At 62.3% G+C, this 21470-nt stretch overlaps 1 protein-coding gene and 1 long non-coding RNA gene across 4 annotated transcripts in view; both read right to left on the minus strand.

Moving 5' to 3' along the window:
* Positions 1 to 7874: 7874 nt before the first annotated feature.
* Positions 7875 to 13119, minus strand: LOC123385132. Its single transcript, XR_006597279.1, has 2 exons — positions 11429 to 13119; positions 7875 to 10183 (listed from the first exon to the last, which is right to left on the minus strand). It is a non-coding gene; the product is annotated as an uncharacterized LOC123385132 (long non-coding RNA).
* Positions 13120 to 13321: 202 nt separating this feature from the next.
* The window catches only part of ACOX3 (acyl-CoA oxidase 3, pristanoyl), a 42198-nt gene continuing 34049 nt past the window's right edge, over positions 13322 to 21470 (minus strand). For 2 of the 3 annotated variants that reach the window (XM_045056681.1, XM_003985589.6), the window contains 4 exons: positions 19691 to 19865; positions 18594 to 18661; positions 16351 to 16437; positions 13322 to 13790 (listed from right to left, as the gene is read on the minus strand). In XM_045056681.1, coding sequence (XP_044912616.1) covers positions 13671 to 13790; positions 16351 to 16437; positions 18594 to 18661; positions 19691 to 19865 — 450 coding nt within the window. In that variant the 3' untranslated portion in view covers positions 13322 to 13670. The remainder of the gene's footprint in view (positions 13791 to 16350; positions 16438 to 18593; positions 18662 to 19690; positions 19866 to 21470) is intronic. The other variant, XM_019829807.3, reaches the window with a different exon arrangement.

Raw genomic sequence — 21470 nt, forward strand, 5'->3', positions numbered from 1 at the left:
TGCCGTTCGCCAGGAACCGGAACGCAGGCTTCGGGTCCAGCGGTAGGGGAAGGGCCGAGGGACGGGGCCGGCTTGCCGGATGGAATAGTACGCAGCCGTTTACAAGGTCCGCACGAGCGCTGCACGGCGCCACGGGAAACACCAGAAGTGGAGCGTGAACAGAAGAAACAAGGGAAGGATGGGTCAGCCCGGGAGACTCACTGCAGGAGGGGGTGTGCAGAGCACCATGCAGTGAGGCGCTTGTCCTCTGATTTTAGAACCTCATAGAGTTTGTTTATATGGTTTGTATGGTTTTAACCAAGAGAGATGCTCTCAGCTGGAAGGCCTGTGCTAGAGCTTTGAGTTCAAACCCGCGCGTTTAGGAGCCGGAGAAACTGAGGCACGGCCGGGAAGGGGGCCCGAGGCTCCGTGGCAGAAGGGAAGACGGAGGCCGCCTAACGCACAGGGCACCGGGGCACGGCCCCACCCGGGGGTCTTCCTCGAGCCCCCAGCTGGGCCAGGAGCTGAGGGTTTCCTGGAAGGACACAGGCCTAGCCTGGGAACACCCTGCAGCAGGGAGGGGACGGCCCCGGGCCCCGGGGGAGGGGAGGAGCACTGCCCGGTGAGGGGAGTGCCCACCTCCAGGAGCTGGAGCCCAGCTTGCTCCCCGCTGCCTGGCTCTTCCACACCCCGCCCCCGCCCCGGGTCTGCAGGGCTGGGCTCCCCAGGCGCCAGAGTCTGCGTCTTGGAATCCTCAGGCTCAGGCGCCCTCCGCAGGGGTGTCGCCGTCAGCTGTGGGAAGAGGCGCCGTGGGGCCCCCCCGACTCACTCAGCTTCATCAGCCACCGGGGAACCGCAGACCGAAACCGCGGCGAGATGTTTCTGCACCGCCGGAGAGGAGGCAGTGTCGAGACGGGGCGGTGGGGGGGGGGGGGGCGAGGAGCAGGCCGCGTGCAGCCCCCCGGCCGTGAGCTCCCAGCGGAGACGCGCCGGGTGCACCCAGAGACCCGGGACGGCCTCAGGGCAGCCGCGCGGACACGGCCCAGACGGCCACCCACGGGCGCACGGGTAAACCGAGGTGCAGCCGCACGGCGCAGACCACGGGGCGTGACGTGGCGGTCTCCAGCCACACACGTCACTTGGGCGCTTCTCCCAGATGCACGGCAGAGTGAGCGCAGCCGGACACAGAAGGCCTCGCGTCCGCGCCGAGCGGCCACGCTTGCGTGGTGCAGTGACCCGGGTGGGGGTGCGGGGAGGGGACAAAGCAGGCCGGGTTCCGCTCACGCGGCCTGGTCAGTAGCAGCAGTGTGAATCTGCCCGGGCAACTGGCCGGACGTCCGTCACGCAGAGAGAGAGCTGGGCACTGCGGTCCGGGGAAGAAGGCTGTGGCTTTCCCGTCACCCTCTGGGCTCCCATCTCCTCGGGACATCTGCCGCACGAACGGGACAGGGCCTTCTGGGCCCTGGCCGCTGCCTGCTCGGGTGGGTCCCTGCCCTCCTGGGCCCTTCCAGGAGAGTTTGGAGGGTCGGGTGGGGTGGCCAGGAGCAGCCTGCTCTCCCCGTCGTGGTTAGCTTCCTGTGGGCCGAGAGGTCACAACAGAAGTGGGGGGCCGAGGACCGACACGGATGACTCCAGCAGCGTGCGAGGCAGGCCCTGGCAGGGGCACGGCGGGGAGCTGGCAGGGTCAGGGGGTCAGCCATGGCCTGATCTCCCAAGTCAGGGTGGTGCAGCAGCCAGGCCCTGTAGGGCTCCCCACCCCCCCCCAAGGACCCCCACACTCGCCCTAGACATGCTGTGTTCCGAGTGCTTGCTGCCCAGAGGGCTTTGAGGGTAGCAGTAGTTTGCTGCAGAACGGGGTCAGTAGCAAAGAGAGAAGCCCTCCGCGTGCTCCGCAAGCCCACCGCACCCCTGCAGTGGGGCTTGGCGAGGCAGGTGTCAGGGCCGGCTCGAGCCCCCACCTCTCCCTTCCTGGCAGCCGGACCCTGGCCGGCCTGGCGCACAGGTGGGGAGACGCAGCTTGAAACAACCTTGAGATTGAACAGCCTAATTAGGATTGACTTTCCCCAGCTGCAAGCAAAGGTCATGAGGCCACCTGGATGGAGCTCAGGTTGGGGTAGGGGGACTCCCAGAGCCCTCCAAACACAGGGACAAACAGCCGCCTGCCCTTCTGCCTCCACTCACTTGCACCCCGGACCTCCCACCGTCTGCATGTGGGGAAACCGAGGCCCAGAAAGGGCCAGGAATTCGTGTCAGACCGCACAGCAAGGAACTGGGCCCTGGGTCCTTCTGCCAACACAGGACACTGGGGTTCTGATGACAAGCATTCGAGGCCTCGTGCCCCGGGGCCAAGGGGCTGGGCGGGGACCAGGCAGGATGAGTGTCGTCCTCCCCAAACAGTTGTCACAAAGAAGGTCGGCTTGGCAGAAGTGATTGCTGACGACCGGCAAGAGGTAGGAGGGTCCTCTGGATTTGGTGCCTCTGTGGCCTGGGGCCTGCGGTGCAGGCGCCCCAGATGGGCCGGGGGTCAACGTGGGCACGGGGAAGAAGCCAGCCCCTTACAGGGGGGACGGAGAGTCCAGGCCCGTGCTGGTCAGCCAGGAGCGCTGCAAGGGACAGGACACCCGCCCTGCAGGGGCCTAAACAGGGGGTCTGTCCCACCAGCAAGCAGCCTGGGACTCAGATGGCCACTCAGAGGCCCTGCTGCTGTCACTGCTTTGCCCATCGCTGTCCCTGGCGGCCCCCATGGTCTCAAAGCAGGTGCCGCCTTTCCAGGCGGGCAGGTGGCAGAGGGCAGAGGGGCTTCCCAGAATCTATCACTTCCTGAAACCTTCCCAGAAACCCCATCCCCACCGCTGACACCCGCTGCCCAACCTAGGAGGCGCGGCGAACTGGCTTCCCGGGGCCACCGTAACAAAGAACCACACGCTGACATCTGTTCTCACGCTTTCCAGAGGCCAGAGGCCCGAGGTCAAGGCGTGAGGCCTCTCTCCTTGGCAGGGAGCCGTCCTCTCCCCACGTCCTCACGTGGTTGTGCCCCTGTGTCTGCGTCCTAATCTCCCTTTTTATGAGGACACGGCCCTGGCGATCTCATTTTACCCTAGTCACCTCTTTAAAGACCCCATGTCCAAATATGTCACGTCTGGGGAGGCACCACTCAGCCATCACGCGTGGCCACCCCCAGCCAGTCCAGCGCGGGCCGGACAGGTCTGAGCGCTGGCCCAGGGCTGGTCAAACCACAACCGTTGGAGCCCGCTGTCTTGTCACCCTCTGTCCTCGAGGCTTCCTACTGACTCGTTTAGCCTGAGGGGTCTGCTCCCATGTGGTGACCTCACCCGGAAGAGGTATCCGGGGGCTTCTGCCCTGGGGCAAAGTCTATGCAAAGGTAACAGGTGGTGAAATGTTCTGGGGCTTCCTTCACCAGGGGCCTGAGCCAGCCGCAGCCGTCTAGAAGTCCGCCCGTGTTTACTGAGCACCTAGCATGTGCCCAGCACGGCGACAGGCGCTTGGCGGGCACAGCGAGAGGCAGTGGCTTCCCAGGAGGTCCGGGACGCCCGGGGGAAGTTCTCGGGGGCGGCAGGAAGGGCGTTCCAGGCGAGGGAGCAGCCGTGCCAAGGCCCAGCGGTGTGAGGAGGGGCTGCAGGCAGCAGCGGGAGGCAGGCTGGGAGTCCAGGCTCCTGCCCGAGGGCAGTGGGACCCCCGCGAAAACTCCGGGCTGGGGCTGGGCTCGGGTTTGTGTTGGACACACCTGGGGAGACTGGGCCGGAAGGATGGGCTCCGAACAGAGGGGAGGTGTGCAGCTGGGACAGACGCGCTCAGTAAGAACCTAGAGCAGCTGGACGGAGCAGGGAGGCAGGAAGGACACACCCGGACATCTGGCAGGAGCAAAGACATAGTCATCCTTGCTGAGTGTGGGGGTGCTGGGTGAGTGTGGGAGGGGCGGATGGATGTCCAGCGGGAGCGGGAGAGATGGGGGGTGGGGCTGGTGGAGGTGGGAGGGGCTGGGTGGAGGTGGGAGGGGCTCGGTGGAGGTGGGGTTAGAGGATGGAAGTAAGGGAGGGGGATGAAGGTGGGATGGGCTGGATGGATGGCGGCAGGGAGGAGGATGGAAGTGGGGCAGGGGCGTGGAAGTGGGAGGGGCTGGGTGGAGATGGGAGGGATTGGATGGAGGTGGGAGGGGCTTGTGGAGGTAGGAGGGGTTGGGCGGAGGTGGGGGGGGATGGAAGATGGGGCAGGGACTGGATGGAGGAGGGAGGGGCTGGTGGAGATGGGAGGGGCTGGGTGGAGGGGGGAGGGGCTGGTGGAGGTAGGAGGGGTTGGGTGGAGGTGGGAGGGGCTGGTGGAGGTGGGAGGGGCTGGGTGGAGGTGGGAGGGCCTGGAGGAGATGGGAGGAGTTGGGTGGAGGTGGGAGGGGCTTGTGGCGATGAGAGGGACTGGATAGAGGCGGGAGGGGCTGGTGGAGGTGGGGCACAGGATGGAAGTTGGGGGAGGGACTGGATGGAGGTGGGAGGGGCTGGTGGAGGTGGGAGGGGCTTGTGGAGATGGGAGGGACTGGATAGAGGCGGGAGGGGCTGGTGGAGGTGGGGCACAGGATGGAAGTTGGGGGAGGGACTGGATGGAGGTGGGAGGGGCTGGTGGAGGTGGGAGGGGCTTGTGGAGATGGGAGGGGCTTGTGGAGTTGGGAGGGACCGGATGGAGGTGGGAGGGGCTGGAGGAGATGAGAGGGGCTGGGTGGAGGTGGGGCGGGGGAATGGTAGTTGGGGGAGGGACCGGATGGAGGTGGGAGGGGCTGGTGGAGGTGGGAGGGGCTGGAAGGCCCAGGCACCCATAGTGTTGGTGGCCACGGCACCCCCTGCCCCCGGAGTTTTCACGGGGGCTTGGGGAAGTGGGGTACCTGGTCGGAGGCCGGGGTCTGTTGAAACCACTGTGGTCCTGGTTGGAGCACACCAGGGAAAGGACATGGTCGCTCCCCGGCAGCCGGTGGAAGGGGCACTTCTCCAGCCTGGCTGCGGGAAGACAGGGAGCAAACACGGAGCAGACGCCCGTCTGATGCCAGCAGCTGGGCAGGACGCCCATGCCTGCTTCCCTCCTGTCCCCACAAAGGACCGTGTGTCCCCCTGGCTGGGCCGCTGTCACAGCTTTCTGCGCGAAGCGAGGTCTCGGCCGCCTGGGCCCGCCGAAGGCCAGCCGGGCAGGGGTGGGGTACCCTGGGATGGGGGCGGGCACCGTCCGCAGAGCTGTCATCATCGCCGTCACCGTCACCATCACCGTGGCCGCAGACAGGAAGTAGGAGGGGCGCAGAGGTGAGGGTTCTGCGGCCTCCTGTCCCTGAGTGCCCTGTACCGCCTGCCCTCTCTGGGAGGTTGGGTCTGCCTGGCTGTAAACCCGGCTCCTCGCACCCCCAGGGGCTCACCTGATGGCCGGTGAGTGAGTGCACCGGGGGGGGGGGGGCGACTGGACACCCACCTTCTTCACGGTCCAGTGAGGACGGACCATCCCAAACTTCTCGGGCTTTCTATTCCGTAACAGAGTCTTTCCTAAATCTTTACCACTCCCTGCCCACCCCCAAACGCTGCAGAAAGAACCACCAACTTGTGTCCTGTGACCCCCTGGTATGCCAGTGTGGCTGGAAGGGCCTGAGGAGAGGGTGGAGGGAAGGAACCTTCTAGAAGGAAGAGCATACCACAGACAGAACACCCAGACAGACCACAAGGCAGAAAGTCTCCCTTTGCTCTTTTTCGCACACAGCGGTCCCGGAGCCTCCTCTGGACTAGCCCCTCGCCCGAGGGAGCCCTCCCCGAGGTGACCGCAGGCTGGTCACTGAGGCCGTCCCGGTATCAGCCTCCTCATCTGGAGAATGGGAACGACCCCCACCTCTCGGATCAGGTGACACGTGGACGGTAAACTGCTGGGGGCCTGCGCTGTGGCGGAGGGGGGGTCGGGTTTGCGCCCAGCTCCCGCCTGTGGGCCGCTGCCCACCCTCAGGGCCCACGTCCTCGCTCTGACGCTGGCTGTGTGGCGGGCCCCAAGTGGACACTGATTCCCCAGCCAGCGTCACGCACACGTCTCCCGCCGCCTCCCCGTGAACATCCGTGTGGCCCAGTGTCCACCCGCCCCGTGAATTCCCTGGACACACGTGTCCCCTTATTTCCCTCCGGGCAGCAGAACCAAAAATTGAAATCCACACACCCCGCGTGCACGCGCCCCACTGTCAGAGGGACCCTGGGCCAGCCGCCATGCCACTCGCTGCCTCAGTTTCCTTCTCGGAAATGGGTGGAGATCCAAACTTCTCTCCTCACGCTTCTGGAGGCTGGGAGTCTGAGATCCAGGCTGGTTCCCCAGAGGCCTCTCTGCCTGGCGCGTTGACGGCCATCACTCTCCCCGTGTCCTCACGTGGCCGGCCCTCTGCATGTCTGTGTCCTACTCTCCTTACAAGGACACTTGTTGCACTGGATCAGGACTCAGCCACGTGACCTCATTATCACCTCTGTGATAAAAGTCCCCATCTCCAAACACGGTCACGTTCTGAGATGCTGGGGGTGAGGGCTTCGCATATGGGTTTGCGGGGACACGGTTCGGCCATGACACCTTGGGTGGCTGTTACTTCGGGGAAGGAGGGCGTAAAAGCCGAGATCGGAAGCACCGTGGCCACGAGACCCGGGACTTCAGGGTCCTTCTTGTGGAGCTCCCCTCCTCCACTCGCCCTGCCCGGCAGCCGGCCCCCTCCTGCACGGGTCCCCACGGAGGGCCTGCACCCTGCGCGGAGTGACGGGCTGAGCATGTGCGACCGCAGCCTCCTTGGGCAGCTCTGGAGTTCGTGCTCACAAACCGTCATCCCGCGTCCTGTCATCCACGTGATATTCTCCACGGGAACAGGCCCGCCTGCCTCAAAGGCTTCAGTTACTGCAACTGGCAAGCGAGCATCTCTGGAAACAACATTTGTTCACTCCGTGGGACTGGAGGAGAGCTCCGGCTCGCGCTTTTCTCCTTGGGACGATTTTTAAAGAATTTCAACTGCAATGACGTTGCAAGATGAAAAACGGGTTTTTCACCGGCTCTTGAGCTCTGTCTGGTCCTAGGGCTCCAGCATCAGTTTTGAGGCTGTCCACAGGGTATGCCTGCTGGAGATGGGACTCCATCCGTCCTTGGGGTGAAGGACGCGTCCACCCCTCTGCTCACCCCTCCCTCCACCCGGCACCTCATGGGCGGGGCCCTGTGAGGGGCTCAACAAGAACCCCCTCCCTGGTCCAGAGGGAGGCAGCCCCACCCAGGGGCGGCTAACCAGGAGCTGCAGCCAGCATTGGGGCTGGAAAGGTGGCAGGGGTGGGGAGGGGTCAGCATGGGGGCCGAAGCAACAGCACAAACCCAGGCTAGTGACAGGAAAGCCCATGTCTCCTATGGGGAGAGGGGAGTCGCCCCACTTGGTAGAGTGATGAGACCATAGCTGTATATGCCCATCGCTAAGGAACTTGGGGCCAAAATGGTCCTCCTTCCCTGTGCAATATCTAGACCCACCCAATTCATTCATTCATTGATTCATTGATTCATTCATTGATTCATTTCATTCATTTATTTACTCATTCATCTTTTTCATTTAACTCATTGATTCATCTGTCCACCCACCCACTCCCCATCCACACGCCCATCCATCCATCCATCCACCCACCCACCCAGCCACCCAACATTCACCCATCCATCCACCCTTCTATCGATCCTTCTACTCACCCACTCACCCACCCATCCATCCACCCACCCACCCATCCACTCACCCATTCACCTACCCACTCACCCATCTATCCACCCATCCATCCATCCATGCCTCCCTTCAGTGCTTGCCAAACACTTCCCATGAGTGGTCTTGTGCTGGGCGCTGAACGCAATGGAGGATTCAGATCCAATCCAATCCCTGACTTTAATGGGAAGACTGACCACAAACCAGTCAGTGTTTTCCAGGGAATTCTGGGCTATGACACGGAGGAGGAGGAATGTCACGTAATCCCTTTTGGGAAAAGGGGGACAGCTGGGCAGGGAAAGTAATGGGCCGCAGTAGCTGTCACGTGAAGTGGGAAGCAAGATCTTTCCGGTACTACACCCGCATCCACACAGAAGCCCCGAGGAAGGACACCGAGGGCGCCAGGCTCAGGCGCGGTGCCCAGCGGCTATCCTGGGGCTGGAAAGTCACGTGGGCAGCCAAGCAGCACCCAGGGATGGAGCGAACTGCCCACCAGGCCCCTGGCCCTTGATGACCGGGTGTTGGGGGTGCCCATACGGAGACAAAGACCACGTAACCAGGGCGCGCCCAAGGGGTGGCCCTCTGTGCAGGTCCAGGATCCACGGGAAGTTCCTGCTGTGGCCACCCTGGTTCCTGGAAAAGACCCTCTTTTGAGGTGGGAGGGCTGGAGGCCAAGAGCAGAGCTGGCCCCTGGGCGCGTGTGGGCAGCTGGTGGGACCACACAGGGTCATTCCCCATCTTGGCATCTTTGTAAAGGCCATGGGACGGCTCTTCCCGTCCCCAGGGTCACTGGCTACTCCGTTCTCCCCAGAATCCAGGCCCATAACAGAGGTGGGGGTCCTCAGACTCTGCACATCACCACTGGCCACAGTGCCCGGTCACAAGGGTCCTGGTCAGTGAGCTGTAGGCCTTCCACATGCTCGGGACTATGACTTATAAAGGAGCAAACACCCTCAGGAACGGGAAGCAGTGTGCCCCAGCCTCCACACCCAGTGACCACACAGGCCTTGAACCTGGACCCACCTCCAAAGCTGGTCCTCTCCAGAAGCTGCCACCAGCCTCTCCGGGCTGCCAGAAGGAACATCGGGCTAGGGCGTTTAAGGACGATGACCTGAGAAAACAGTCCCGAAAACTGACTTTGTTTCTGCAAGCCTTGCTCAGGGGGAAGATCTCGAGAGATGTCAGAACTGTTTGCGAAATGAATTCGGGCACTTGGGACACGCACCCAGGGACTGTTCTCGCGTCCTGTTTTCACGCCCCAAGCCTCCGGCCTTTGTAGGCACACACTCAGGTTTCCTCTTGCAAAGCAAACAGTTCAGCACAACGTGGGCCCCTCCCCGAGAGACTGGCGAACCCAGCTCTATGCGCGAGCACGTAAACGGAGTGACTGTGCTCACACACCATTTCACGGGGCCAGGACTGCTTGCCTCTGGGGCTCTCAGAGCTGGGCCACCTCCCCGGGCCACTGGGCAGCCTGGCGCGACAGGAACCAGCTGAGGTCCGTCCTTGCGCTTGAAGGGAAACGGGGCAGGAGAGTTTTCCCGGCAGCCGGCAGGACCCCTGGGTTCTCACAGGGCCTCCCTGACCTCCTGGACTCAGGATCAGTGCCCACAGCCGAGAAGAGTCCCCGCATAGAAGTTTCGATGACGGCAGGTGGCCGTAGGGAGAATGCGAAGGCGAAGCAGGGGCTGCGTGGGCTCGCTGGGCTGCACCACGTGGCCAGGAGTCCCCGATCCAGAGACTGAGGGTGTCTTCCTGCCCCCCATGGAGAGTGGACCTCACACACATAGGAGCCACCCGGCAGGGCTGTTCTGCAGGTGACCGGGGGCCGGTCTGACGCCGGGGCTCCCTGCGTGGGGTCTGTCGGCCCGGGTGGCCTGCCTTGAGCTGCTCCTGTGCCTGGAGGCCGTTGCCTGAAGCCATGTGGCCTCCTGTGTCTTCTGACAGGGCCCACCGTCTGGCGGGACACAGTCCGCATGGAGCGTGGGCAATGTCCAAACGGCTGCGTGCGCCAAGTCTCGCGGAAGGGAGGCTTGGGGACGGGACGCACGCCCGTTGCCCTTGGCGTGGTGCCAGGTGCGGCTGGGTGCTGGGTGCTGGGCGCATGCTGACTTTGTGGGAGGGGTGGTCCCGGCGGGATAAAAAAGACCGGGGTAAAGGTGACTAGACTTAGGCCGGGCTATCAGAAGCACATCAAAAGTGACAGTCACCAAACATCAATGACACGTCCCACGGTAACAGAGGGCCCAACAGCCACCGTGGTGGCCACAAGGAAGACCTCAATCCCAGGATGTTAATGGGCTCTCACAAACGATGATGGGGTTTGGCGGGTTCTTCTTCATGCTGGTGTGGTTTCCATTTGTATCCACCCACCGGCCCCACGTAGCCGCAGGGGGCCGACTCCTCGTCTGAGAGAGGACCCCACTCTGCAGCCGTTGTCCTCGGGGAGTCCGACATCCGGCCACGAGCACACACCTGTGTGCAAAGAGAGACGGTCCTTCGCGTGGTCTTCTGCCTTTGTGTGTCTTTGCCATACATCCCCCTCGCCCCCCCACAGCATTGCACCAACACAAACCGCTGAAGGCATTTCCTGAATGTCTGAGACCAGACAAAGGGTGCCACCATCCCCTGTAAGTAAACTGTTCCGGCAGGGCCGGCAGATGCTAGCCAGGAAGGTTAAATGCCCAGTGAAAGTTTTGGAAAGGTAATGGCCAAACCATCGGTATCTGCCAATGACATACAGAGAAAACCGAAGAGAATCAGTGAAAGACTATTATAATTAAGGTTTTTTGAAAGGGACCAGTTACAAAGTAAACATACCAAAACAAGACAGCCTTTTATTAAAAACCTGAAAAAATGGTCTTAGGTGGGAAGACTACTCGCCATATAGATATAAATTCTCCTGATAGTGATCTATCAATTAAACAAAACCCCCGAATTCCAAAGAATGGTTCATTAATCCGGGAAGGGAGAGCTCGCAAGGACAAAACGATACCAAAATTAAAATGTGCATACTTAAGAAATGTTTCTCAAAAGATGAGCAGCACGGCTTTACCTGCTCCAAAGGATACTGAGAAGTACAAAAGCCACAGTAACGGAAACAGTAGGAGCTGACGTGAGAAAAGGCAATAAATAAACCAGCAAAAGGCAGAAATAGGCCCTGGAACATCCACGATTCTGGCATTTGATGCAGGCGGCCGTTCTGGTTGGTCCATGCAAGGGGCCAGCTATCCTGGATCCCTACCTCACACCGTACCTCCAAGTGACTTCCTGGTCAGTTAAATACTGTGATGCACACTGAGAAAAATAAATGAAAATAGCAAGAATCTTGGTGTGGGAGAGAACTTTCCAAGCATGACCTCAAAGGCCAGGGCAGAAAAGATTCTTAGTTTTATGTATATAAGATTTCAAATTTTATTTTAAACATCATGTTAAAGCAAAAAAAAAAAAAAAAATTAATTAAAAGGCAGATGATAAATAAGGAACGGTCATATAGACCATACGTATATGTTCAGGTTTATTGTCCTTAATATGTAAAAAGTATGTTTAAAATCAATAAAGTGTCGTAAAATCGAAAGGCTCCGTTAGGCAAAAAAACCAAGAAGGGACAGTCATCACAGAACACATAGAAACAGTCTCTAAATGGATGAAAAGACCCGTGCAGCCTCAGTGGGGGGCAGAGAAGGGTGCACCTGCCCAGGAGGTGTCAGGGCTCCTTACCTCTCAGACCGGAACCAGGAGGACACTGCAGGGAGGGGCGAGGGAGCAGTGTGGTAACACAGAGACACCCCGCACCCCAGGTGCCGCGTGCGGGCCAGGCCTGTGTCTGCTTCTGCATCAGCCCATTTCAATGCCGACAAACCGCAGAACTGGAAGACTTTGGTGCATGTGGTTTCATCAGGGACACACGGGGATCCGCCCAGGCGATCTGGCCCCGCCTGGCTCTCACCCTATGCTTGGCCACCCTGGCGCCACCATCTGGGACTCACAAACCCCACCCTCAAGGCGCTGGTCCCGGCGAGCCGGCCTCCAGGGGCGGACCCGTGCACGGAGCTGCTCGGAGCAGAAACCCTAACGTCCGTGCCCCTCAGGAGGCTTGTGGACTTGAACCTTCGTGCTGCTGGATAGGGGAATGCCCGAGGTGTGGCTTTAAGTGGGAAAGGGAGTGCGGCAAGAGGATGACCCCGTTTCTGTTAGGGGAATCACACGCACACGGGCGAGTACACAGACACAGAGGGGGGCCTCGGGAATGGGGCGCCCCAGGGATGAACCACCCACCAGGCCCCAAGCGGTGGGCACAAGTCCGTCAACGTTCGTGCCTCGGAGTGGCGGGGGCCGATCCGGCCAATCAGGACCACGAGGGACCGAAGCCTTTGCCCTCTGGCCCCAGAGTAAATGAACACATGGCCAGGGGTTATCTCTGAGAGCGGAGTTGTTTTCTTTGACGGTTCCCAGTGCCCAAGGGCCACGTGTCGGCCGCAGGGCCGGATTTCCAGTCTGTATGACGTGCCAGCTGCCGTGCTTCAGGGACAAAGACATTCCTGATGGACGGACGTGACAGCAAATCCTCAGAGAAGCTGCACGTGTGACACCAAGAGCCAATGTGTGGTGCCCTTAGACGCAGCACCCTCGACCCGGACGACCCCTTTGGGGCTGCTGGCAAAAACCACCCACCGCCCGCCGGGAGGCATATTAAATTCGGGTGCCATTGGATTGCTTCCTGCTTAAAACTAGGACACCGATTCTAGTGAGCGCCTGCTCCGTGCCAGCCCCGTGCTGGGCCAACGATGTTGGGACGGCCACACAGGGGACCTCGTGCCCGGGCCAGCCCCGCACTTCCTGGCTGTTTGGCCCATGGCGGTCATTTAGGCATTTGGGGGTCAGCGGGCACGGTAACACGACTCCCCTCACACGGTCGTCTGAGGGTCCAAGGAGGTGGGGACAGCAAAGTCCCTGCACGCAGTAAGTGCTCATCGGAAGCCGCCCCTGTTACCCACTGATGTGCTCCTGGCTGCCCTGGGGGCTCGGGGAGTGGGGGTGGGGTCCCGCTTTTCTAGGCATGGCGGCTGAGGCTTGAGAAGTCAGGGTCACCACCCAGGGGGTTTCCGAAGCCGGAAACAGAACTCAGGGCCACTCTGGGCTGTTTGGGAAAGTAAGACTCCGTCTTCGTCCGCTTGGTACCACCTGTGCTCTGCGGGCGCCTAGGTCACGTGCACCTGCTGCGCTCGGGCCAAGGGGCAGACCCCCGAAACGGAGAAGGGCCCCCAAGCCCGTCACCTGGAGCCGGGACACAAAGTGACCGGGTGGGTGTCTGGCAACCTCTGACCTGGCCCCCACAGGAAGGAGCTCGCACTCACGCGCGGCGTGGGGAGCTCCGAGCCGCTGGCTGACTGTGCAACAGACCCCCCCCCCCCCCCCCCCCCCCGCCGAGCAGCAGACCCCTAGACAGCAACGTGCACGCGGCCGGCGGGTCAGGACTTGAAACTGACCAGACCGGTGTCACGCGTCTTTTTTCTTTGGAAACACTTCCTTGATGGAAACTTCTATGTTCGCATAAGGAAGTCATGAAATAGATTTTCTTCTCCTTAAACATCTAACACTACGTCATCCGGGTATGATTAAAATACAATTTAATCACCTGATAAAGTCACATTAGTTAACAAAAAGCATCACGGTGGCATCATTAAGCGTTCAGTGAAGCAGAGCTTTGTAGAAAACTCAGAATGCAAACGGTCATCCGACCGGAGAACCTCTAATAATGAGCGGCTGGTGGCCTCATCCGGCCCACGCTCCGGGGCTGAGCCCTCCCGGTGAGGTCGGGAGACGGGACGGGCACAGGACCATCAGACAAGCGTTCAGAAGGCGGCAGCCATTTCCAGTATCTTCCGGAACCAGCATTTGAGGTCAATATCCTCATCAGCTGGATGAGCTCACTCAGACTCAGCTGGGCGAGCCGGTGCGCCTACAGCCTCGACTTCAGACTTTCCACGTGGGTCTTACTGGCAGAAAACTCCGCCCACCACGATGCCCGCTCCAGCACTTGGCTCTCCTGAAGGACGGCGGTCCAGAGGTTTTTATAGAGCTGCGAACAAGGAGCACACGTGTGAACGATACACAAGGTTCCTGAGGACGGCCGAGGGGGCAGACGCAAACCCCCTCGTTAGCTTTTGCTGAAAACACAGGACGTTCTGTCACCTTTTAGAAAACTTTAAGGGGATCTAATTCACGGAAATCTTTTTCTCTAACCGAAAGCAAAGGGTAGAACGCGTTTACGAGGACGGCTCCTCACGCCTCCTGCCCGGACTCTGCAAGCATGCGCTAGCCTTCGGCCCTGACGTGCCCTGTCCCCACGCGGCTGCCGGCGGGGCGGGCGCCTGGCACGCGCTGTCCCCCTCTGTCCGGCTTGCCGCCTCCTCCGGGACCTCCACACTCAACGGCCTCCCGCTGGGCAGCCCCGAGGGACAAGGAAAGCGGCCGCCGTCCCGGACGAGAGGCCATGAGCGTTGCGGGAGCTGGTGGCCAGTCCTTTGCCCACCCCAAACCCGGCCCCCAGGCTGACCTCCAGCCCACAGAGACAAGGAAGGGGCCTACGCTGTGCCTGGCTGGGATCGACAGATTTTACTTTGCAGAAGCGCCTGCAATTTGCCCCCGACACTGTGCTCTGTCCCCTCCCAGACACACACACTCGGGCTCGCCTGGTGCACGGGCTCTGTGGCCGCTTGGAGCTTCGGGCTTCGCTTAACGATCGTCTCTAATAACCGCTGGTGGCTGTGTTCGTTCACTCAAGACGAACGTCTCACGTGGCAGCACCTGGCTAAGGTGTGCGCCACAGAAACCACCCCGACAGGTGAGCCTCGGGCCGGCTCTGGTTCCCGCCGTGGAGTCCCCACACCGCGGGACGTGCCCCCGGGCACCGGTCGCTCTCCTGCCCGTCAGCCTGGCTGCCTCTGCAGGGCAGCCGCACGGGCACGGGCTCGAGTGGGCCAGCCGCACTGGCGCCTTCTGTGAGCACCAATGCCCCCCTGTGCTCGGGGCCCTGGGGGGCAGCCATGTCCCCGCGCTCCGTGACGCCACCGCCCCTGCCGTGTCTCCTCTTCACGCGCCCCCCACAGGCCCGGGCCAGCCCTCTCCCGTGGCCTCGTCGGCACGTCCTCCTCCGTGTGCCTGAGGGGGCCCTGGCCACACTGAGGACCCATTTCAGCCTCCTGCCTCCTCTCCAAACGGTGGATCTGTCCCCAAACCCTGGCTCCGTTGCCCCTGGCGGGGCAGCTGTGGGCAGGCCACCTGGCTTCTCCGGAGGGTGGGTTTCTCCCCGGCACGATGGGCGCGCGACATGCACCGTGTGGGAGGGGGCCAGACGCCCAACCCTGCAGCGCGAGGACCGCAGGCCTCCACGGGGGCCACTGTCCCCCTGCCAGCCTGAGTCAACGGGGGACTTCTGTCCTGCCCACCCCAGGGCCCAGTGCACCATCCCAACCCCACGCGTGGCCTGGGCCGTGCCCCTTTCCCGGATGTGATCTTGCAAAGTACTGACTCCAGCGTTCCCCTGAGCACACGTGCAGGGGTGCTGTCCCCTTTTGTCCGATTTCCATCGAAACAGAGCCTGGGTCAGCGGCACGTGTCCCCACAGAAAACACATGGTCTTGGGGGTCGGGGGTCAGGCGGGAGTCAGTCCTGTTCCACTGCTCACAGTCGCGAGACCTCAGGCAAGTGACTTTAACACACTGAAACGTCCCCGCGGTAACACAGGGGCCAACACGGGGCCGCCTGTTGATAGCGCGGGGCTGGGAGGTGCTGAACAGACCCGTGAGCATCAGCCAGCACACAGGGTTATGAGCTGGCTCAGTAACAAACACAAGGATCACAGGGCAGGACAAGGTGGGGGCACACGCCTGGGGGGGGGCACTTTGGTTGGAGCCAGAGAAGACCTGAGAGGGGGCATTCCGCTTGGACCCAATGAATGGAAGTGGTCCAGGAACAGCAGGTACAAAGGCCCTGGGGTGGGAAAGCTCACACACCACCACAGAGAGGGATGGTGAGGCTGGAGTCCAGAGGGCCGGAGGAGCACGGCATAAAATGGCCTCGGAGAACCAGGCGGAGGTCAGGCCGCCAGGCTGGGGGTGTGGGAAGGGCCGTGCCTGCAGTTTCCGGTATGAGGGCTCAACAGAAGAGCAGCCCGACGAGATCACTTTAAGAAATCGTCCTGCAGCTTGGCGCGACAGGACAGATCGGGGAGCCGAGGGGGGGCTGCCGGGAAGTGAAGGAACGAGGGGTGAGCGCCCGGTGGCCAGAAGGGGTCAGGAGCCAGCACGGCAACAGGCCCCCGGGGGTGTGAGCGCGAGGGCCGCACGAGGGCCTGTGCTGACCTGGCGCCCCGGGGCCGACGAAGGTGGTGCCGCCGCCCCCACCTCAGGGGAAGGCGGGCTGGGGGGGCAGGATGGCTAAGTCACCCCAGACGTCTCCCGGCCGCTCCCTCCACCGCCGCCCGAGCGTGACCAGTCCCCAGAAGGCGCCAGGGCGCTCCGGGCCCACGTCAGCATCTTGGGCTCTGCCACAGCCACCGCCAGCCCCCGGAGCAGCCCCCGCTCGCGCTCGGACACACGGCAGTTCCCGCCGGGCCGCAGGGGGACAGCTGCGCTCACCTCGCCGTCGGCTCTGCCAATCGGTGAGTCCAGGATAAAGTCGGGAGGAGCGATCACGTCCACCAGGGCAACGGCGTCGTCTTTCAGCTGTTGGAAAACAAAGTCCGTATGCCTGGCAACCCCTGCAAATCTCCATGGCGACCCCTAAGAAACAGAGCCCGGGCCGCCGGTTGCCATGACCCGCTAGCAACGCTGACCGCAGCAGGCGCGCGTGGCTCGGCCAGTAACGCACTATCTTATCGTTGGCCTGGACCACAGATCCCCCGGGGGCGCGTCTGAATATTTTCACCACGTTGCTAATCACTCAAGACTTCCAGCGTGTTAACTGCTTTTCAGTAAGGTAGGGGCCCCTCGTAAAAGCGTCCTGCAGGCTCGCTAACTGGCAGCTGTCCTCCGAGATTTGTGTCTGAATCCTGACCCATCTGGGCAGCTGCCGCCGCAGCAGAGGAAAGTATGTCCGGAAAAAATGTGACGGGGAAGGTGTTTACGGGGGCCCGGGAGGGCTGTCCCACGAAGGCTGCCGGTGCACAGCGCTTTTATGACTCTCCCCTCCTGCGAGTCACCTTTCACTGGGACACGTGGAACTTATGTGAGGAGTCTCCCAAGAACTTTCTTGAAATGCAAGAGCGTTTTTTCCCCAAAATAACCGTGAAGCGTCCCGGCTACACTGACCGGAGCCCTGGAGCGGGGCAGCCTCTGTGACGGAGGCAAGCAGGCGGCCAGCGCGGAACAAAGGAGTCCGCGAAGCAGAGGAAAGGGGAACACCCGCGGGGCTCAGAGGCTGCTCTTTAGCGCCCCCGCCCGTCTGCCCCGCGGCTGCGTACCCTCTGCCCCTCGGGCCTCGGATGAACAAGCCTGGAGCCGTCCGCGGAGCGAGGCCCCTCATCCAGACGAGGAAACGGTCCGGCTCGGGGCCGTGCGTGGGGTCTCCGTCTCGCCGCGCACCTCGGCCGAGGCCGCACACCCACGACGATACCCACGTGAACCACCGGACGGGGCTGGCGCCCCTCCGCCTGCCTGACCCGGGCCTCCCCGAGCGAGAATGGGGACCTGGCCCTGCCAGGCGGTGGAAGGAGACGAGGCGTCGGCTGCACACCGTGCACGTGACCACCTGCCTGCAGGGGTCACGGTCACCGGGCGGGGGGCTCGGGGGGCTCAGCCGTTTGAGAGCAGAGGAACACCCGCCGCACTCTTTGTGAACGGCAGCTGGCCCCCGCGGAGCCCACACAGGAAATCCCTGTGGTCGCTGGTTTTGCTCGAGGAACAGTAAACGTGGCCACACGCCGGGGCGGTGCAGCCACAGACGCTGATCCAGAAACCAGGAGGCAGAGGGACCACACTCACGAGGGGTCTGGGGAGAGGGGTCACCTGGAACTATATCAGCGCCGAGCACGGAGAGGGGCCAAATGAGGTGGCCCGTCACGGGCCATTGAGACGTCTGATAAAATGCTGGCAGGGCCTTGACTTAACTGCCCAACGTCAGGAAGACGGAGGACGCAGCTACCTGCGGGGGGCCGACAGGGCAGCACCAGCACGTGTGGCCCTTTAACTGCAAATTGGTTCAAAGTAAGGACAGACACCCTCAGCCACACCGGGCACACTTTCACCTGCCAGCCGCCCACGGGGCTGTGGTGATCACAGGGGACAGCACGGCCCCAGGACACATCCACCCCCGTAGACGTTCCCACTGGACACGGTGCCACACGAACATAAAGCGGGGGCTGGACCCACCTGACCTTTCTGGATGACAAAGGTCAAAGAGTACAATACACAAAAAAATAACGAGGCACCTGGGCGGCTCGGTTAGGCGTCCGACTCCTGATTACGGTTCAGGCCATGGGCTCATGGTTCGCGGGATCGAGCCCCGGGTCGGGCTCCGCGATGCGCTGACAGCACGGAACCTGCTTGGGATCCTCTCTCTCCCTCTCCCTGCCCCTTCCCCACTCGCTCCTGTGCACTAAGTACCTAAACAAATAAGTAAATAAGCCACGAAATGAACTTAAGCTGGCCACCGAGTACCTTGGAAGGCTCGAGGAAAGAATTATCAAGGTAGCCGTAAAACAGTGTGTTACAGAGTCCGGATTCTAAGACGCTCCCTAAAAATCACTCTTTGCCTAACATTTCCGACACGAGCATATTTTTCCGTTCTGGCCCAAAGTCGCACGCACGCTCGTGTGTGTGTGTGTCACCAGGCAGCGGTACCTGGAATGCGGGTGAATCACAGGAGGGTGATCGCGACTCACCTGTGCGCACAGGTCCAGGATGGCGTTCTCGATCATTTTACCCGCCTGCTCACCAGAGAAGTAGCCACCTGTAAGCAGAGGGCGGGTCACACTGGACACGGGTGCCCTGCGGCCACACGGGCCCCTCCGGGCGCCCCGCCCCGCCCCCGCCGCAGGAGGGCTCCCTGCCACCCAGGCCCTTCCAGGAACACGCTGGCCGGGGCCAGGGCTCCCACGTCCCTGTCCCATCGCTGCGCATGCGCCTGGAGGCCGCGGCCACCACCGTGGCCGGCTTGCGGTGGCGTCTAGTGGGCCCAAGCATGCGGCCTGTGCATTTGAGAGCACATTTGCTGCAGAATCTTTTGCCTTTTGTGATGGAAACTGCCCGTCACTGGGAGTTGTGTCATAAAGCACGCGGTCTCCTGCCAGGCACCTGCTGCACCCTTTGTTTGAACCGCCCTCCCCTCTGCTAGCCTCGCCTGAGGTCTCGTGGCCTCCGGGGGCAACACCAGTCCCGAGGGGGAACCGGGTTCTTGGCAAGGGGAGTAGGGCACACAGGGTGACTCCTCGCCAGGCCGGATGCACGCACAGGACACTTACAGACACAGCATTAACGTGTCCGGATGGAGACTGGGGAAAAAGGTCTAAAGTCTCTCCTTGGAGGGACAATAATGAAAACAGGTTGAGAAGCTCAGGCTTGCCCCATGTTCACCAGTCTCCCGGGAATCAGCCCACACACCACCTCCTCCAGGCTGCCCTCCTGGGTCCACAGGCTGGGCGTTCCTGAGGGTGCCTCCCAGCAGCCTGGGCTTGTGTCTATGTAGGACCTATGGGACTCGAGGGGTGGGTAACCAACTCCCTGTCTGGCTAACGTGGGCCTTCTGGAATATTCTCTGAACTGGAAGTGGACTTCAAAGGGACCCTGAGTGAAAGCGAAACTACGTCGGCAACATCGTCCTGATGCCACTTTTCCTGCCACGGGGCTGGAGCTCCTCATCTGCCCACAGGCTCACGCAGCCTGTGAGGACCGCTCAGGACGAGGAGGCAAAGCCCCCCGGACAGAACAGGCTGCACTCCGGGGCGGGGAGGCGGGCTCAGGGGCGGCCGCGGGGCCTCACCTCGGTAGAGCAGGGCCGTGTGCTGGTTCAGGGACCACAGGGCGTAGAGAGCACTGAGCCGCTGGAGCACGGCCCGCAGCGGGGGCGGCACGCTGGGCTGGTGCACGTACTCGTGGAACCTCCGCACCACCGTGAGCTCCAGGAACGCCAGGGCCAGGGAACGGCAGCGGTACACCTTAAAACAGAGCACGGCCCGGGGCCACCGACCCCCGTGAGCGGGCGGCCGGGGCTCCCGTCACAGCGGTTTCCGGTGGAAGAAGCCCTCGGGAACACAGACGAAGGTCTGAGCCCCGGCGCACGTCCGGACGCGGGGACGACGACAGCAGGTGAGGCGGCGCACGGAGGGGTTACAGCGTGAGAAACGCCCCCGCGGGGGCGCTGCGGACAGGCCCGCACGCCAGAATGCCCAGCTCGAAGCTGGCGTTTACGCTCTCCGAGGCCTCGGGAAAGCCGGCGTCAGCGGCCCCGTCTGGAGCACACAGCCACAACTGCGCCCCCAGGAGGCACGAGGGCACGCCGTGGGTCCCCCTCTGCGCCCGGAGCCACGAAGTCGCCGGGTGACCCGGGCCAGCCCCTCGGGGTGACGCCGTGCCCCCTCTCCTGGGCTGCTGAGGAAACCGTTTCTCCGTCCCACTCACACATCTGTCCACAAGTTCGGGGACGGCTGACGGGCGGCCAAGGCGTGGGGCCGCCCCCGGCCGGGTCTCATCTGCGGGCGCGGTGCTGACACTGGCTGGGTCTGTGAAAGCAGGAGGTCACTGCAGACCTCTGGGCCCGGTGTCTCCTTTTTTACCCGGCATCCGAAGTGCCCGCCGGTCATTGTTAGCTCTGCTCGTCAGCTTTTCTTTCTCCATCTCCACTCGATCTGACCGGATTTGTTTAAATCAGAAAAACTGCACTGGCATCACCTGACCTGTTATAACCAGCAGGTGGCGCCTTCGCACGGCAGTCTTGGGGGCCGCGTCTACGCGGGGACGGCTCCGCTGGCTGGGCGTCAGCCACCCCGCGCGTCACCTGAGAATCTGCGCAATGACGGCTGTGGAGCCCACGATGTGAGGGCCGCACGTGCTAGGTCCAGATGGCCGGGGAGGCAGGACGCCTGTGTGAGGGAGGCCTGTGGCCTGTGGCCTCTGAGACTCGGTGGGCCAGAGGGCAGGTCTGCTTCCGTTGGCTGCGGCCCCAGACCCCCCCGAGGACCGCTGCACTCAACGTCAGGGGCTCTCTGCTCGCTTAAGTCTGCCCCCAGGGACGTCTGCCACCTCAGACACATCTCCGGTTCTCAAAACTCCGGGGTGGTGTTGACATCTTCGTGGGTAGAGGTGGGGGCGCTGTTGAGCAGCACACAGAGCACAGGACAGGCCCCCGTCCCACCGAGAACTGTCTGCCCACGTGTCCACACTGTGGGGGGCCCCTTGCCTCTGGACGGGTCCGATGGAGCCCCTGCTCCCCCAACCTCCACTAGCCGGGGACACGCGGTGGGGCCACAGCTCTGCTGTTCAGCTCCCAAGCGGTCTTCTGACCCTCCAGCACCGTGCTGTTTAACCGTCCCCTTTGGGAGTCTGACGAGGCACACCTCGGACCCGATGTGGCCGAGGGTCACCTGTCACTACGCAGCAATGGACCTGGGACCCCGTTTGCAGACAGCGAGTACTCAGAGGCAGGGCCGGTCACACGTGCAGAGTCAGGAGGGGTGGCCCCTGCCCCCAGCCCTGTCCCCTCTCCGCAGTGTCCCCCGTGCCGGGCTCCCCTCTCCCACGAGCCCCCACCCCCGCGACGTGTA

The sequence above is a fragment of the Felis catus genome, chromosome B1, assembly GCF_018350175.1.
Source record: "Felis catus isolate Fca126 chromosome B1, F.catus_Fca126_mat1.0, whole genome shotgun sequence".
Classification (NCBI taxonomy): Eukaryota; Metazoa; Chordata; class Mammalia; order Carnivora; family Felidae; genus Felis; species Felis catus.